This window comes from Pleurodeles waltl, chromosome 9 (genome assembly GCF_031143425.1).
Source record: "Pleurodeles waltl isolate 20211129_DDA chromosome 9, aPleWal1.hap1.20221129, whole genome shotgun sequence".
NCBI lineage: Eukaryota > Metazoa > Chordata > Amphibia > Caudata > Salamandridae > Pleurodeles > Pleurodeles waltl.
In genome coordinates this window covers 1,151,676,135-1,151,693,946 of record NC_090448.1, presented here as the reverse complement: position 1 = coordinate 1,151,693,946, position 17,812 = coordinate 1,151,676,135, and the positions used below count along the sequence as shown (strand labels likewise).

General features: G+C 44.0%; 1 protein-coding gene across 9 annotated transcripts in view; it reads left to right on the top strand.

Annotated features, from left to right (window-relative positions):
- RYR3 (ryanodine receptor 3) overlaps window positions 1-17,812 on the top strand; it is a 1,450,647-nt gene that overhangs the window by 474,306 nt on the left and 958,529 nt on the right. For all 9 annotated transcript variants that reach the window (XM_069208992.1, XM_069208994.1, XM_069208991.1 and 6 more), the window contains 3 exons: window positions 455-602; window positions 2,593-2,798; window positions 15,482-15,656. In XM_069208992.1, coding sequence (XP_069065093.1) covers window positions 455-602; window positions 2,593-2,798; window positions 15,482-15,656 — 529 coding nt within the window. The remainder of the gene's footprint in view (window positions 1-454; window positions 603-2,592; window positions 2,799-15,481; window positions 15,657-17,812) is intronic.

Sequence of the window (17,812 nt, the reverse complement as noted above, 5' to 3'; positions counted from 1 at the left end):
CATAGCTACCTCTAGAGATCCCTGGCTTCCTAGAAACTGCCTACACTTTACTGATAGGGGATACCTGGACCTGGTATAAGATGATAACACCATTGGTGCTCATCACACACCAGGCCAGCTTTCTACACCCTGCCTCTTCAAATGAATGTTGTCTATTTAGAGTATATACTTTCTGTATTTAAAATTATGTTTATATACTAACTGTTGTAAAATTAATTAAAAATATTGCTCAGAGTGTTCCAGAATGCTCTTCCTACAAGGACAACTTTTAAACTTTATGACAGTGGTCTGAATACAGTTATATGTATTTACAGTTTCATTATCTTGCTTTGTTGTGGAGAATCCGTGTGCCGAGGGTATGCAATCAAGAATTATAAAGATCTTAAATACTGATATTTCTATAGCTTTGAAATCCATTGATATTGAACTTACCTATTTCTGTGGTTTCCTCCAGGATATCAAGAACAAGCGTAACCCACGACTGGTGCCATATGCTTTACTAGATGAACGAACAAAGAAATCAAACCGAGACAGCCTTCGTGAAGCAGTACGGACGTTCTCAGGCTACGGATACAATATCGAGCCACCAGACCAAGAAGTCGGTATGTTCACCAGAGCATTCTATGTTACCCGTCTCCTCCTTTGCTACAGATCCTTATCAGCAGTTCTAAGGAGCTGCTTGTGAAGAGGACCAGACATAACAGCCAAGTCATGTGGATGCAGCCTCAGACACAGACATATACCATTGCACAGGTGATGGTCGCCCTCTGGTCAGAAGGGTGAATTTGGGAAGGGATGTAAGGTTGAGTGGTAGCAGGCCTTGATAAAAATGACAAGCACAGGGAAAAGACAGTGGGTGATATAGGATCCTGGATAAGACAAATAAACATATTAACCACAGATAACTGCAGCTCACTTTCTCTTTATAAGTCTAAGCACAACTCCTATTCATTTGACATGGTGCCCTAATATCAAGATTTTAATATTATCATACAAAAATATTGTTGCCAGAATAGCCACACCCAGAATACTGGTATGGTAAGTTTACTGGTAAGTATAGATTTACTGTACTTAAGTTGAAATGTATGAACATTGGCACATACTCTTTATACACATAAGCTAATATCTGCTAAGTGGTCAGCAGTTAACACTCATTGGTCCTCCCTTTCCTCAGAGGCATGTCACATCTCACCATCCCATCCTCAAAATGAGTGGCAAAAATGGTTTCAAGTCAGTTCTTGTTTGGGAAGTCTGAAGTACATTTTTATAAATAACTTTTCTACTCAAGGTGTCAATAATCTTATTTCACCATTAAATCAAATTTAAAACTCAAGCAGGAAATAGCTTTGCATCATTTTTCTAGTCTTTTCCTAAGTGGAGATGGGGAATTAAGATTTGAATTCTCATCGAGTTCTAATTAGGGAAACATCCATCAAAGTGGACACAGTGTAATGGCTTTTGGCCATTTTATTGTGCCTGTTTACATATAGTAGCATCCTGCCCTTTGGGCTTATGAGGCACATATAAAGGTGACATATGAATATATAAAAATAGTCTTTTGCTACATGTTAAAGATACTTTCCCTGCTATGTGTCATTGCTGTGTATTTAAACTGTATACAGTACAGCGGTGCTCTTGCAGACATATAATTTGTCTTATATGTGGGTGGTTTAAATGCACACCATAGCCCACATAAGACATATCTTTCTATGCCATAGGTACCATTTACACTCGACTTTCAGGGAAGTTAAATAGACCAAATAGGAAGTTTCAATGTACTCCACATATTTTAGAGGGGAAGCACAGGTACTTTACTACTGATCAGTAGCAGTAAAGGGCAGGGAGTCCTAAAGCCAGCAAAAGAAGGTTGCAGAAAGTATAAGTCATCTGCTGAAAAGTGTGTATGTGTCTTTTTGCAGTACCACCTCTTTTTGGTACTCCTGGTCTCAGAGGTCATGAACGCAACAGTAGGATTAGAAACTGAGGCGGACTGGAAGGACCATAACTGTGTTGTGTCCGTTCTTTGGCCGTCTGTCCTCTCAGCAGCACAGATTAAGAAATTCAAACAACCTGGGGTTGTTACATGAGTATAACACAAGCATCTTTTAAAGCAGATTTTAACTAAATTGTCAAAACCTCTGAATGTGTGCTGATTTAACAAGATTAATTTTAAAAATCAGCATCTCATATTGAAATATCTCTGTGAATAGGAGCTCACTAGGGATCACATTTCCAGCACTTTCAGTAAAATATAAAGCCAGCCAGTGACATATCATGACAGCTGGAGAAGTAGATCCAGAACTAATTGAAAGTCTCTCTGACCTGGGGCTCTAGTATATCTTCAAGATGGCGCGTCTGAGAATGGGAAAACTTGGTGGGCGTAGATGTACCTTCTTAATGACATGCAAAGTCCTACCAACTATTCTCAGAGATCACCAAAACTAGAACATACCTAAAAATGTAAGTGCAGTGAAAATAGTAAACCATCATTTAAGCCATCCGCATAGTCCTGGATTCGTCTTTCAGTTTTGCTGGAATGCTAACTTATTTTTTTGGGTTTGTTTTTCTATGTGTTATTTGTTTTTTACACAGCTGATGGAACCCTGGAGCGAGTCAGCATTGACAAGATCCGCTTCTTCAGGGTAGAGAAGACATATGCAGTGAAAACTGGAAAGTGGTACTTTGAGTTTGAAGCTGTGACAGGCGGAGACATGCGCGTGGGATGGGCAAGTCCAGGGTGCAGACCCGACATAGAGTTGGGAGCTGACAACCAGGCCTTCGTCTTTGAAGGCGGAAGAGTAAGTTTAACAAGCTTTTTAAACTAACCATTCATGCACACCTTTGCTGGGAAAGGGAGACATTAGCTGAACTCCACAGAAATTGAAATTGTATGCTCTAATGGGCCAGTGTTTCCAATTAGTAGGCCATTAGTTGTTAGGCCAACCTGACTTTGGACTTTACTGGCCTTTCAGAAGCTCTAGATTGTCCTGGAAAGTTTCTATATTGCTTTTGTGCCATCCACTTCACACTCATGTCCATCACATTTTTCTTACTTTTTCACATTCTTTTCGCTTCTCGAGTCTCTGTCTCTCTGATCCACCTGGGCATGTCTCTCTTGTGCCCTGTTGCTATTTTCTATTTGTCGTCTCCCTTTCACCTCCCATTTCCGATTCATACTCCCTCATTCAAATTTGAATTAGTTTTAGTTGTGTGTATATATATATATATATATATATATATATATATATATATATATATATATATACAGCACTCACCGACGATGGGTTAGTCGACGAAGATCTTGTCAACAAAGACACTGTCACCAATGAAGAGCTTGTTGTTGACGATACCATCAATGGTTGAAGGCTCAGCGACGATAGTGACACCGTTTCTGTCGACAAGGATTTCAAAGACACAGTCGACAACGACCTTGCTGTAGACGAAACAAGAGTCTACAGCATTACTGTCAACAAAGAAACAAGCAGTGAGAGAGGACACACCATCTAAACAGTCGGTAAAGACTTTCTCACCACTGCCCTTAATACCCTTAAAGGAAAAGGCATCAGGAGAGACCATTTTGCCAATTCACACACCTCCAAGTAAAGTGTTGTCTTACCCACCAACGCACCTTTTGGATGAGGATGAGGAATCTGAAGATCAAGGGCCTGTTGGAGTGGCAAGCAGCCCATCTCAACTGCGGTTCAAATGCCAAGATTTTGGAGAGGATGAAGAAGATGATTACCACGAATACTACACTGTGAGAGAACAGACAGAACCAATTCAACAGGAATATTCAACACTCCAACAGAAACGCTCTATTCCCATGCCTGTGTCCCTAATAACAAACTTAGAGAATGCTGCAGGACTACTACTGCAGGTTCCTACCGTCAAATTCTACCACACTTATGATTCAGGGGGCAGGTCCAGTGCTGCTCTTTGAGACCCCTACTCCTTTACCAGGACCCACTCCACTGTTTACAACACCGATGGCCCCTCTACCAGGATTGACAACTGAATTATCGGAACCCCCTCTTGATGATGCACCATTGTCGATTGATAACGAAGAAGGGGAGATAAGAGATTAACAACCGAGCAGGATGAGTGGGATGACTACCTTATTCCCACCCCCTCTCCACAACGGGCAGCACGAGTGGATTCTTCACTGGAAGACATTGGTGGATTTCATAACTTGATGGAAAGGGCAGCCAAACGATTTGAACTGCCACTGTTAACAAAAGAAACAGACTTTTCTATTCGACTTCAAAGAACCTGCGCAGAAGTCAGTAAGAGCTATTCCAATAATTTATTTGATCTGGCAGAAAGGACTGAGAGCCTTGAAAAACCCAGCTACAATGTCTCAAATCATCCAACGATTGGATAAAAAATATAAGGCTAGATAATTCTCCAACCTGTCTTATTGGTCAGCAAAAACCTGATTCAGTGGTATCACAACCAGTGCAACGTTGCTCAAAGAACACCTAGTCACCGGTATCCTCTTCTCCAGAGAGAGATGGCCATAGGCTGGATAGCATCAACAAAAGATTCTCCACCATGGCGGCCCCTACAGTAAGAGCTGCAAACTTGCTAGCTATATTGGCCCGTTGTGACCTCCAGATATGGTCAGACATATCACCATTCATTGATCTGTTACCGGGTGATGCAAAATTAGAAGCACGTAAGATCCTACAGGAGGGTGAGCGTCTGTCAGCAGAAATGATCGACTGCGCCATCGATGTTTCCACTACAGGCTTCAGACAGCTAGCAGGTGCTGCGGTTCTCTGCAGGCAGGGATGGTTGAAATCCACCTCCTTCTGCCCAGAGGTCCAGACAAAAATTTTGAATATGACAATGGAAAGAGGAGTGACCACGCCCCTGTCCATCACCATCCCAAGGGTGGTACCTAGAGCTCACCCAGGTGGCCACTTGATTCTGCCATCTTGAATCCAAGGTGGGCAGAGATCCTGAGAGCATCTGAGTGGCCCGGTCAGGCAAGTGACATCACAGACCTGATAGGTGGTCACCCTGCTAGGTGACCAATCCCACCTCCTGGGCTATTTAGTGTATCCCTCCTGGGTGGGTCTTCAGATTTGACGTGCAAGATTCCAGCAGGACACCTCTGCATTATTTGCTTAATCTTCTGGCCACTGGGACTGCTGCTGGTCCCTCCAGGAACCGACAATCTGCAACTCCAGCGTTGACTCTGCTCTGCAACATTGTTTCTCCAGCTCCTTCCAGCAACTACAACATTTCCCTGGCTGTGCAATCTCTGAGGGCGACGAGTCTTCAGTCTGCACAAGAAGAAAGAAGGAATCTCCCTTGGAGTGAAGGAGTCCCTCGTCTGCACACTCAGGCACCAACTGTAATGACGACCGGCTGCGTGGATCCTGCATCACAGGTGGTGGTCTGGAGTGGTCCACTTGGTCCTCTCTACCAGCTATCCGACTTGGGAGACGGTAAGCCCTTGCCTCTCCTTGCAGGGCAATACTCCTGTGCATTGAGACTCTTGCGGTTACCAAGGCTTGTTTGTTCCTCCTCCAAGGGATCTTCGGGCTCCAGGTAGCCCCAGCCTCCAGCACTCTTACCTGCAAAGCAGTCTCTTGCTTGCTGCTTCAGCAACGTGGGTCTCCTCTTCAGGTGTGCTGAGTGGGCCCCACTGCGACTCCTGTGCCTGCTGCCTGTGGGTCACCTGTGGGGGCTGCCTCCTCTTCTTGTGACTCTCCCAGCTGCTGAGGGTCACCTTGGACTCTCCTCCTTGGGCCGAGTTCCCTGGACCTTGCTGGGCCTCTTCAGTCTTGCAAAACCTTCTCCGACTCTTGCACTTGCCAAGACTTGTTGGTGGTTTTCCAGCACCACTAACTGACAGCTTCACGACCGCTAACATCACTACTGGAACTCTTCTGCTCCTGCGCTGCACTGCTGACTTTCTTCATCCTCTGTCGACCTGGTCCTGCATCCACAGAAGGGTGGGTAGTGGCTCCTGCCACAGCTGGGCACTCCAATCCGAACTCTACCTGACCCCCTTCTTTTGCAGGTCCTCTTCTGTCAGGATCCACATTTTGGTTTCCTACAGTCTTGTCTGGGTCTTGCACAGTCCTTTTCCCAATCTCTCCTGTGGGTTTGGGGAAAAAACAGGTACTTACTCTCTCCTGGTCCGGGGGGGAACCTGGTACTTACCTTTTGCCATTCCTAGTTCCTCCAGCTCCCTTCTACCAATTCCACTTCCCCTCAAACTTCGATGGATGCTGAGAAAGCTCTGCACTCATGTCATTAGACATCAAGTGATATTTAAAATGTTATGAAAGAAACAAAGGACTTTTCAATGACTGCCCATTTGTTTGTTTCATATGGAAATGCTAACAAAGGCTGTCCTATGTTTATCATGAAATACAGAGCATTTCATGATAGATGACTTTGTACATTTTGCATTGGCATTTAAAGGCTGGCAAACCACTGCGCTATAATGTTGGAGCACGCTCAAAAAGGGGCATGGCAGCACCAGCAGTGCTCTTTGCAGGGGTGCCTCGATTAGACATTTGCAGAGCAGCAACTTGGTCTTCCACCCACAGCTTAGCTAGACATTGTTTAGGTGACCCATCATTAACTAAATCTGTGAATCATTCAAAGCTTCAGAAGAAAAAGCTACTTACCTTTCATAGATTCACAAGCACCTACTCTTTTCCCCTTTGATGACACTACTGCATACTTGTTTACAAGCTATGAAAATCAACGTTTTGAGCGTCTCAAAAGCCCCGCTCCTTATTGGCCAGTCTTCAAGTCATATAATGAGAGGGGTTGGTTGAATGTGGTCTATTGATGTTTGTCCACTTAATCTCAATGTTAATTGTTGTATTGAAATACTCCAATGCTAACATTAGCTGTCAAGGATTCCCAGACTGATGTTGGGAGAGAATTCAAGCATAGGAATCTATGAAAGATGCAGTGCTGTAGAACTGTACCTACTGGTAACTTCATCTTGTATAGGGAATGGATCAATATCATGAAAATCTCCGCCTAAACTAGCATTGTAATCCGGGGCACAAAAAGTAAATAAGTCCAATGAGTGACATTACTTATTGCTTGTTCCTACAGGGTGGTAAAATGCCATGGAAGACGTCTGTTAAACTATTAGAATGCATGGAAATATAATTTATTCATGAATATTAAGGAAACCCTAACATGGAAACTACTTTGAAGAACTTAGGAATGGGATAAGATTGCATTATAAAGACTGCCAATTCCCCTTCCAGTGAACACCAGAATTAATAGAGAGCATTATGCATAGTGTTTGGTAAGAACTAAGGAACTTGTACAAAGCAAGAAATTGTGATTTCCGAATTGTGATTCTTACTGAATCACAATTAGGAAATTGCAATCCCTAATGTAAGAAACCATAGAACTTTTAATTAGCCATTCCTACTGGGTCGCTAATCAACCTACCCCATGAATAATAAAGTAGGTCGCAGTTTGCGACCCATTAGGAATGATAGCCATCAAAGTGATGGTGGCCAGCTAGGGTCAGCAGACCACCATGTCTGTGACTGGTTTTTAATAAAGCAATTTTTTTAATACAGCCCGTTTTCCTTAAGGGAAAACAGGATGTGTTGAAAAAAAATGTTTAAGTTTCATTATTAAAGAGTAAGCAGTGGCCTGTTGGACCACTGGCTGTTCTTAAAAATATATATTTTGTAAACGTTCTGAAAGGGGAAGTGACCCCCTTCAGTAGTCAGTAAAAAACTGTCATGCAACGTAATTTTGTTGCAAAACATTAATACATACCACTGCAATTCATTATTTGGAAGGGATGCCCTAAAAACACCCATTTTAAAATGCTTTTTTTGTGGTCACCAATGGCCCAATTCTGTGATTTGGGATGTTTGTGACCTCCCAAAAAAGATTTATACATCTAGTTCATAGTGAGCACCCATCAAAAGGAATGGAAATAGATCCCTCAGAGACCTCACCATCTTCCTGACCCATCTCGTTAACATTATTGCATGCAAGGATGATGCAGTGTGATTCTAAAATAGTAGGCAAAGACAGTTCTGTAAGTGAAAATGAGCACTGCCATTAAGATGATTTATTTTAAAAACTAGAATTTCATCATGATGCGTCAATTTTTTTTCCAATTTCTGCATTATTTCGGTGGGGATAGAAGAGCTGGCTCAGACATAGCTCACCAGCCCTAGATCTTTCAATTATTCACATGCTTGAATCATTCCTCAACAGGCTGGGAACCTCTGATACATTTAAAATAGCAATAAAAATGCTTAAACGTCATCAAGCCCAACCACAGTGTTAGTTTAGTAGCACATCCACCTACTCTGAAACAACCTAAGCTTCAACCAATGAGGTGGTTGTGCTGAACTCTACTGTTTCTACAGCCCACTTCAGCTCACGTTTCTACTGCATTTCAGTTGTGAGAAAGTCCCTGTAAAAAGTGCTCAGCTCTGTATTTACAGATTTGCTGCACTGCACAGGAGTTTGACCTCTACCTAAATGTCCCTGCAATTTTGCTTGCCAAAACTAAAGTTACACTTTATTTTGACCTATTTCTGGGATTGTTTGACTTTTTTCTGGCACTGGAAAGAAATTCAAACTGTTGCCCTGACAGATGAGGAGAAGACCTCTGTCTTCAAGACATGTTCCACTTGTGGACAACAAAGGATCTACGTTGATGACTTCACATCAAGGGTCCACATTATCTGTGCCCAAAGCATAAAAACCTGTAAGAATTTTCCTGAAAAGACCCTTAAAGACCATAAAAGGATTCCCCTTCTAAAGAGGATGCTCCCTGTTCAGATGATATTGTGCACATTGCTCCTCTCGGCACTTCCACTAAGGTGGTGCAAAAGATTAAGGACTTAAAAATTCCAAAGCTGTAATTTTGGTAAAAACCCTCAAAAGGAAAAAACGAAAATGTTCTCTGAAAATGTGTCAACAAAGGCTTAAAGCACTCTGGGGGTGATTCTAACCCCGGCGGTCTTAGACCGCCGGGGCCAGGGTCGGCGGGAGCACCGCCGACAGACCGGCGGTGCCCCGCAGGGCATTCTGACCGCGGCGCTTTGGCCGCGGTCAGTGCAGGAAAACCGGCGGTCTCCCGCCGGTTTTCCGCTGCCCCTTGGAATCCTCCAAGGCGGCGCAGCTTGCTGCGCCGCCGAGGGGATTCCGACCCCCCCTACTGCCATCCAGTTCCCGGCGGTCCGCGCGCCGGGAACCGGATGGCGGTAGGGGGGGTCGCGGGGCCCCTGGGGGCCCCTGCAGTGCCCATGCCACTGGCATGGGCACTGCAGGGGCCCCCGTAAGAGGGCCCCTAAATGTATTTCACTGTCTGCTGCGCAGACAGTGAAATACGCGACGGGTGCAACTGCACCCGTCGCACAGCTTCCACTCCGCCGGCTCGATTCCGAGCCGGCTTCATCGTGGAAGCCTCTTTCCCGCTGGGCTGGCGGGCGGCCTGAAGGCGGCCGCCCGCCAGCCCAGCAGGAATGTCAGAATTACCGCCGCGGTCTTTCGACCGCGGAACGGTAACCTGACGGCGGGACTTTGGCGGGCGGCCTCCGCCGCACGCCAAGGTCAGGATGAGGGCCTCTGTGTCCAAAAGGGCAATACATCTTGCCCCTCGAGTGCTCTGTCATTGTTCCCACCTGAGCTGTTATCAGCAGTAGGCCTCCTGTAAACAAAGAAGCTTATACCATCAATGACCGATACTACTGCTGACTCTTTTGTCACCACCTGAAAATGATCTTATTGATGGTCATTTCACCTGCAAAGAGTGTACCTCGACTTTCTACAACTGTCTGGGCAATTACTTTTTCATTGACATCCATGAAGACCCCTTCAAGAATTGCTCCATCGAAAAACGGCAATTGGTCCATTGATGATGGCTCCACCGAAGACGACCATGCCGATTACTTTGTGGATGACACCTCCCGCTGGTGATGCCATTGACAATTTTGGCAATGACACCTTCAATAGCCATGTCTCAAGATATCATCATTCATTCACTGAAAGTTATAATTTCCTTTCAAGGGGATCCTCATTAATAGCTATAAGCATTGAAGAGTCCCATCTAGAGTCCCATGATGCAATACCAGAGCACTGAAAAAATACATATATATGCGTATATAACTTTCCTCTTTCAACTTGTGTGTCCCTTGTTTCCAAGAGTGGCTGAAAATAGCAAAAGACAAATTGGTCTTGAATATTGTTTAGAATAGTTATGCTCCTTCAATATTACCAGCCAGATCATCGGCTTATCAGGTAGGTCCTGTAGCAAAATGAAGTCAACCTACTTGTATAGAAAAATGCAGTGAAGGGGGTTGTATTTCACTAACAATGGTCATGAATGTATTCCCAGTACTTTCTGGTTAAAAAAAAAAGGACTGAAAGAGAGTTCAGACCCATTTCATATTAATGAATACTGAACAAATACATTAAAAAAAAATGCAGGATACTTGCACTGCATCAAATCCATCCTCAACTACATGAAGGAGACTGGATGTGTTCCTACATCCATAAACCGATCATAAAGAAACTTTAAAAACTTCTACAATTCGCAGCAGGTCCAAGCATCTCTATTACAAAGTCCTACCTTTTGATATTGATCTAAAGTCAACATTCTCAAAAGGCATGGCTGTCGCCCAGCACTTCTGAAGGAGCAAAACATTTGTATCTACCTTTACTTAGATGACCGGCTAATAAAGTGTCTATCCTCAGGAGACACTTATTTTCAGTAGTATTTTCAGGAGTGTCACAACACTTTTTCGAAGATGGGTCTTCTTGTCAATAAAAAGAAATCAGCAACATACCTGGTACAGAAAATATACTATCTGAAGGCGATCCTTGGTACCCACTCTGAAAAAGTGTATCCTTCAAAGGAGAGACTATCATCTATATTTCTGAAGTGTCAATCTATTGGAAACTCATTTTATGGCACAACAGATATCATCTCTACTAGGTCAATGTTGTCTTGTAGCTTTCTGGTACCTCATGCCAGACTTCAGATGAGACCGTTACCACAATGTTTGGAGGTTCAGTAGGACCAAATCTCAGAAAGCTGGGAATAAGTACTTTTTCACAATCTGCAAGCCAGGCTCTTTCATGGTGGTACAGGACAAACAAGTTAATGAGGGGGATATCTTTACATCAAGATCTCCCACATCTGACGCTAGTCACAGATGCACCTCTCTAAGTTGGGGTGCTCACATGAACCATTTGAACACAAGATTTGTGGTCAGATAAGGAAAACACATACCATATCAACCTTCTAGAGTTGACAGCAGTTCACTTGGAACTGAAGTCATTCCTACTTTCGATCAGGGCAACTCTCTGTTAATTCAGATGGACAAAACAACTATGTTTTACCTAATCTAACAGGGAGGTACACACTCCAAACTGCTATTCCTTGAATCCCAGACAATTTGGGAGTGGCTCATAGCAAGGAAAACGCACAATCACAGTAGTACACTTTCCAGGTGTCCAAAACATAGAGGCAGACTCCCTCAGTCATACTATTCATGAGAGCCACGACTGAGTTCTAAACGGCTAAGTCACAGAGATAATTTTTCAAGAATGAAGCTTCCCCCAAATAGACTTAATTGCAGACACTAAAACAGAAAGCGCCAAATTTACGCCTCCAGTTTTTACCAACCAGGGTCAAAATGGAATGTTCTTTTGATCTATTGGTCAAACAAATTTCTCTCTGCATTTCCTTAGACCCCCCTCATCCCACCCATCTTAATCAATCTGTGCAAATCCAAGAGCAGAATGAGAATGATAGATCTCTGCATTATTTTGATGTATCAAGAGTTTTGAAAATCTCTTTAGGCAAAACCAAAACTTAAGAAAGCTGGATAGATTTTTCGAAAATTATGAACCAATGAGAACAGGTTTGCCTTGTACAAAGCAGTCCATTTCATGAAGGATAGTTTTCTGCAAAGTCTTTGCATATCAGTTAGCGAAGAGACCCTTACCTAGTAGATCTACAGCTCACTCCACCAGAGGTAAAATGGCTAGGATATCTCATCTCACAAATATCCCCATTTGAGAAATTTCCCAGGCTGTAACCTGGAAATTGACCACACTTTCACTAGACATTATTGTCTAAATTCAGACTCCAGAGAAGAGACTCAAGTACAGCTGAGGAATCTTTTTGGGTGATTGTTGAAGCTATCCCTGTGTCTTGACCGCTCTTTTGCGGGATGGACTTTGCTATTCCATTCAGTGCTTATGACTATTGATGAGAGTCCTCTATAAGAGAAGAAAAAGCTGTGTACTTGTAATCCTAGTTCTCTTCCAGTCTAATCCTCACCATAGTCATAAGCATCCCTCCCTCCTCCCCTGGGAAGAAATACTGCAGTCTTTCACTAGTTTCTTTTGCCCAGGATCCTCCATTATTCAGAAATATGACCTGACCTAACTGTCACCTTTTTGGCATGATCGGATGCTGGGTGTGTTGTGAGGTTCTTAAAGGCACAGTGCCAGTTTTGTTAGCTAGGTTTGTCCTTGCAGACTATACGCTAATTCTGCCCTTCATTTCTTTTCATTTTAAAAAAAGGTTTGTGAAAGATTCTCTAAGGCCCCTTATCTTTTTTAAGTGACTTATAATAATAATTGGCCTCTTTTTTTTAAATGAAAATAAAATTATTTTTGACTTCCTTAGCCTTTTATAGACCGCAAATATTTATACGCATGTAAATAATATATATGTATATAGTCTTTTATAGGCTGCAAATATTTATTTCAACTAATGTAAATTATATATATATATATATATATTTCACTCATCTACATAAATATTTGCGTCCTATAAAAGTATAAAAAGGCCAAAGTTATGGTTCATTTTTATTTTATATATGATTTGGTGTAAATCCGTTTAGTAGTTCTTGAGAAATTAGTGTTCAAACATAATTGTAAATCTGGAGGGTTGGGTCCGCGAGAGGCTTGAGAGACTCTTGCAGGAGCACCAATTAAAAAATGGAGCATCCTGATTGGCCCAGGAAGTTTTATTTCCTTTGTGCCCTTTCCTTCCTGTTGCAGTCAGACTCCTGCGGAAGCGAGCGCTCTGATTGGCTGCCAGCAACATGAGAAAAATGTTGCTAGCAGCTATTACAGGACTCTAGGACTTCGTCCCCTGTCCTCAAGTAAAAAAAGAAAAATAATATAAGGGGTCAGGGTAGGGAAACCCCGACACCCAGGGACCTCCAGCCCCCCACGGGGCCCCCCAAAAAAAAAAAACTGCAAAAGTTATGTCCTGCCACCTGCAGGATGGGGAGAAAATGTTGGCCCCACACGGGCAGTATTCAATAAGAGGAGCGGGCCTGCATGGCTATCACTGGCGAAGTTCTGTGTTTTTTCAGATTAAAGTGTAAATGTTGTCACTAACATCAAACTATAATCTTACTTTAACCTTTGTTTTTTTCGGTGAAGTTCGGTACTGACCCCATCCCTGTGACCACAGAATTATTTCACTGAAAGGGAAATTATTAGAAAGGGATTGATTCAGTTTGTAATTTTAGGGGCTGCATTTCGCTCTATTCCACTTAAAACTTTATGGACCCAGATGGGAACAAATAGTATTTTTATGTCCTTTGTTCAATCTGTAGAGCACACCACTAATCGGATATCCTGTTCCTGAGGTCATGTAGTGGCCCAGAATTCGCAGCATAAAATAATTCAATACAAGTCTGATAATGTGTCTGAAGGATGATCTCATGTCATAGTCCTCCTAAAAAAAGATATAGGGCCTCATTCCGAGGCCGGCGGGCGGCAGTCGCCGCCCGCCTGGCGGGAACCGCCATATGGCCGCTCTGCGGTCGAAAGACCGCGGAGGCCATTCTGGCTTTCCCGCTGGGCTGGCGGGCGACCGCCAGAAGGCCGCCCGCCAGCCCAGCGGGAAACCCCTTCCCACGAGGAAGCCGGCTCCGAATGGAGCCGGCGGAGTGGGAAGGTGCGACGGGTGCAGTTGCACCCGTCGCGAATTTCAGTGTGTGCTAAGCACACACTGAAATTCTTTGTGGGGCCCTCTTACGGGGGCCCCTGCAGTGCCCATGCCATTGGCATGGGCACTGCAGGGGTCCCCAGGGGCCCCACGACACCCCATACCGCCATCCTGTTCCTGGCAGGCGAACCGCCAGGAACAGGATGGCGGTATGGGGTGTCGGAATCCCCATGGCGGCGCAGCAAGCTGCGCCGCCATGGAGGATTCCTGAGGGCAGCGGAAAACCGGCGGGAGACCGCCGGTTTTCCCTTTCTGACCGCGGCCAAACCGCCGCGGTCAGAATGCCCTTGAGAGCACCGCCAGCCTGTTGGCGGTGCTCTCGTGGTCGTTGACGTCAGAATGACTCCCATAATCACTACATGGTCCCACGCAAAAATGACAGCAACGTTTCATGTTAGTCAAAAGTAGAATCGTTAATAAATGTAAAGATGACTGCAAGACCGTATCATGCTAATAAAACAAATGCATAAGCGAAGAAGAAAGAAACAATTGTGTGTCCAAGTGTGTACAATCATGAGATAGTGTGCATTTTAGTTAAAACTACATTTTAGTGACTTCTAGGACAGGTATGGAATACAAATGGTAATGCAAAACTGTATTGCACCAATACATTTCATGTACAAGTGGAGACGGAAGAAAAGGTTGCCTCTGGGAAGTGGTGCAATCCTGAGTCCAAACCTCTTCTTGAGGCTCTTTTAGAGTAGTTTCTTCCCTGCATGATGCATTTTGGCATATTGTGCTGCCACGTGTGCAATCATTGAAAACTCTCACCCTATCCATGCCAGTTACACAGCTTTTCTTGAATGAATAGGCATGCACCTGTACAAGTTGAAAACTATTTTGAACAGTTGTAAAAATAATTTAAAGCATTTCAGTTTATACGTTTCAAAGCAGCGATTTACATGGGCTTAACATGCATACACGGCAGCCATTCTTAGATGTTGCCACATTGCCTATCATCACTGTCGGTCCCTAGAAAGGTGGATTGAATCACACTCCAGAAGAGATGACCTCTCTACCCTGAGGCACCTTTCTGGATAGCTGACGGTCCCTAGAAAGGTATATTGAATCACACCCCAGAAGAGATGACCTCTCTACCTTGAGGCACCTTTATGGATAGCTGATAATTGTCTGACTCCTAAAAGACACTGATGCTAATCCTTTGCTGTGACATCCTAGCTGACGGGATGAGACTGTTCTTCTTTTGAGTGATCCCATTTGATTTGCTAAGATATTCCTTCTGCAGCACATGTTCAACGAGCGGTGGAATTTCTGAACTCTTATTAATCTGTTTACCACATGCACACACGCGATGGGGTACCTGGGAAGTTCTCTGTGAACTTCTCTTGGTCTTTTAATCTAGGTCAGGTAGATGTGTGCACATCAAAGCCTTTCCTGCTGACATGTTGGTCTTTTCACTAATACAGGGAAGCAGTGGGACCCTGGTAAGCTTTTCTGAACCCTTCTTGCTCTTTTCCACAGGGCCAGTGCTGGTACATGGGAAGCACTTTTTTTGGCCGATGCTGGCGTGCCGGAGATGTGGTCGGATGCATGATTGATGTGGATGACAAGTCGATGCTCTTTACCCTGAATGGCGAACTACTAATAACCAACCAGGGCTCTGAACTTGCCTTTGCAGACTTCGAAATTGAGAACGGTAAGTGCTCTTTATTCGCTACCCCATCTCTCACTCCCTGTCACTACTGTTGCTTTTTTACCATTCCAATGCACATTTCTCACCAAGCCTTCCCTTCTGTCTTCTCATTCCTCTACATCACTCACCTTTTCTCCCACCATCATTCTTGCTCCTTGGATCTCTTCCCCTCCACACACTCCCAATCTGTCTTGTTCTCTTGAAACACTGCCTGCCCCACCCACATTCCTCTAGATAGCAGAATACGAGTTGGGCCTATCCCAAGGTCCTTGAAGCCCATCTGCATGCTTGTGTGCTCTGAGTAGGTGCACAGTCCTGCTATTGAAGAGAAATGTGTTTTATGGGAATGCACTGTCATTTGGCCATTTCATGCTTTCAGTGGACAAGTCGAAATAAGTTTCCTTATGCAGCCTGTATGCATGGTTTAAAAATATGTTTTGCTGGTACTTAGGAAGGTTCTGCAGATAAAAAATTATTTTAAGGTAGCTAAAGAGTAACACCTATGTTTGCTCCAGTATTGGAACTTTCATAGATTCACATGCTTGTATTGTTCCCCGTCGCCGAGATGGGACGTCCCTGGTACCTTACAATAGCAATGTAATGCTAAACATAATGCATTAAGGCCCTGTGGGCTTCACTTCTGTTGCATATCCTTCTTGCCACATCGTTGACAAGAGGAAAAACTCAAAAACACGAAAAGGCCAAGTTTTTGACATCTCACACGTCTCTAAGCAAAATAACACCTTTGATACCTGCACATTTGCTGGAGGAGGATGATTCTGAAGAAGGACACTTCAGTGCTGCACACAGCCCATCTGAACTGCTTGTTAAATGTGAGGAGGAGGATGAAGAGCAAGATGAGTATGATGTGGATGTTTATGATCCGCAGGGATACAATGCTCTTTAGGAGCAATACCTATACCAAGAAGAAATGGTTCCTGTTCCTGGGTCACTCATCTCAGACATAGGTCTCCTGCTCGCTGATTCCCAAAAATGTTTTCCACCTACGATTACCCCTGTGCAGCAAGTAACTACACAGGCAAGGTCACCTACAGCGCAAACTTCTACACTATTCACAATACCTGAGGCAGTAAATCACATAACTTAGACAGCCCTTCTTCAAGACCCATCAACTTCTGATGAGGACCAGGAGGAAGGAGAGTGCCACGCCAACAAATCTGAAAATTATCTCATACCAACACCATCCTCTCCCTCATCTGCTCCAGTTGATTCCCACCAGCAAACATCAGGGGGTTTCATAATTTATTGGAAAGAGTAGCTAAAAGATTTGCTCTTCCTATGCCTATGAAGCAGACGGAGTGCTTCCTACGCAAATTTAGAGAGCCCTTCCAAAAGAGTGTAAGATCTACGCCCATTGTCAACTATGTTTGGGAGGAAGGGCTTAAAGTTATGAAAAATCTAGCTACTGCTACTGCTGTTCTCCCATGTCTGGACAAAACATATAAGGCTCCAGAGGATGCTCCAGCTTCTCTAACTGGTCACCCTGGACCAGATTCGGTGATAATTCAGGCAGCCAGAAAAGATCCAAAAATCCTTCTGTTCCAATATCTGCACCCCTGGACAAGGAGGGTAGGTGCCTGGACAACATTGGTAAACGTTTCTCTTCTATGTCGGCACTTACTGTCAGGGCGGCTAATTCCTTTGCTGTCATAGGCAGATATGATAGGCAACTATGGGCTGACATTGTACAAAACTTAGACCAGCTCCCAGATGAAGCCAAAGCAGAGACATTGCGCTAAGAAAAGTACGTGTGGTATCCAAATTTGACCAAAAGTGCAAGATTAAAAGTCCAGAAAAAAGGGTGGGTTGTGAATGAAATAACCGAAGAAAAAATAGTAATAAAGTCAATCACCACTACAGAAAAGTGGTGATAAGTCAGTTTGAGTGAAAGGCATGCTCCAAACCCACAGTTTAGGTGGTGTTAGAAAATAAAATAAAAAAGGACAAGTCAAGGAATGCAAATAGTGCTATAGAATTCTCTTAAAGATATAGGGGGTCATTCCTAGATTGGCGGGCGGCGGTCGCCGCCCGCCAAGCGGGAACCGCCAGAAGACCGTACCGCGGTCAAAAGACCGCGGGGGTCATTCTGAGTTTCCCGCTGGGCTGGCGGGCGACCGACAGAAGGCCGCCCGCCCGCC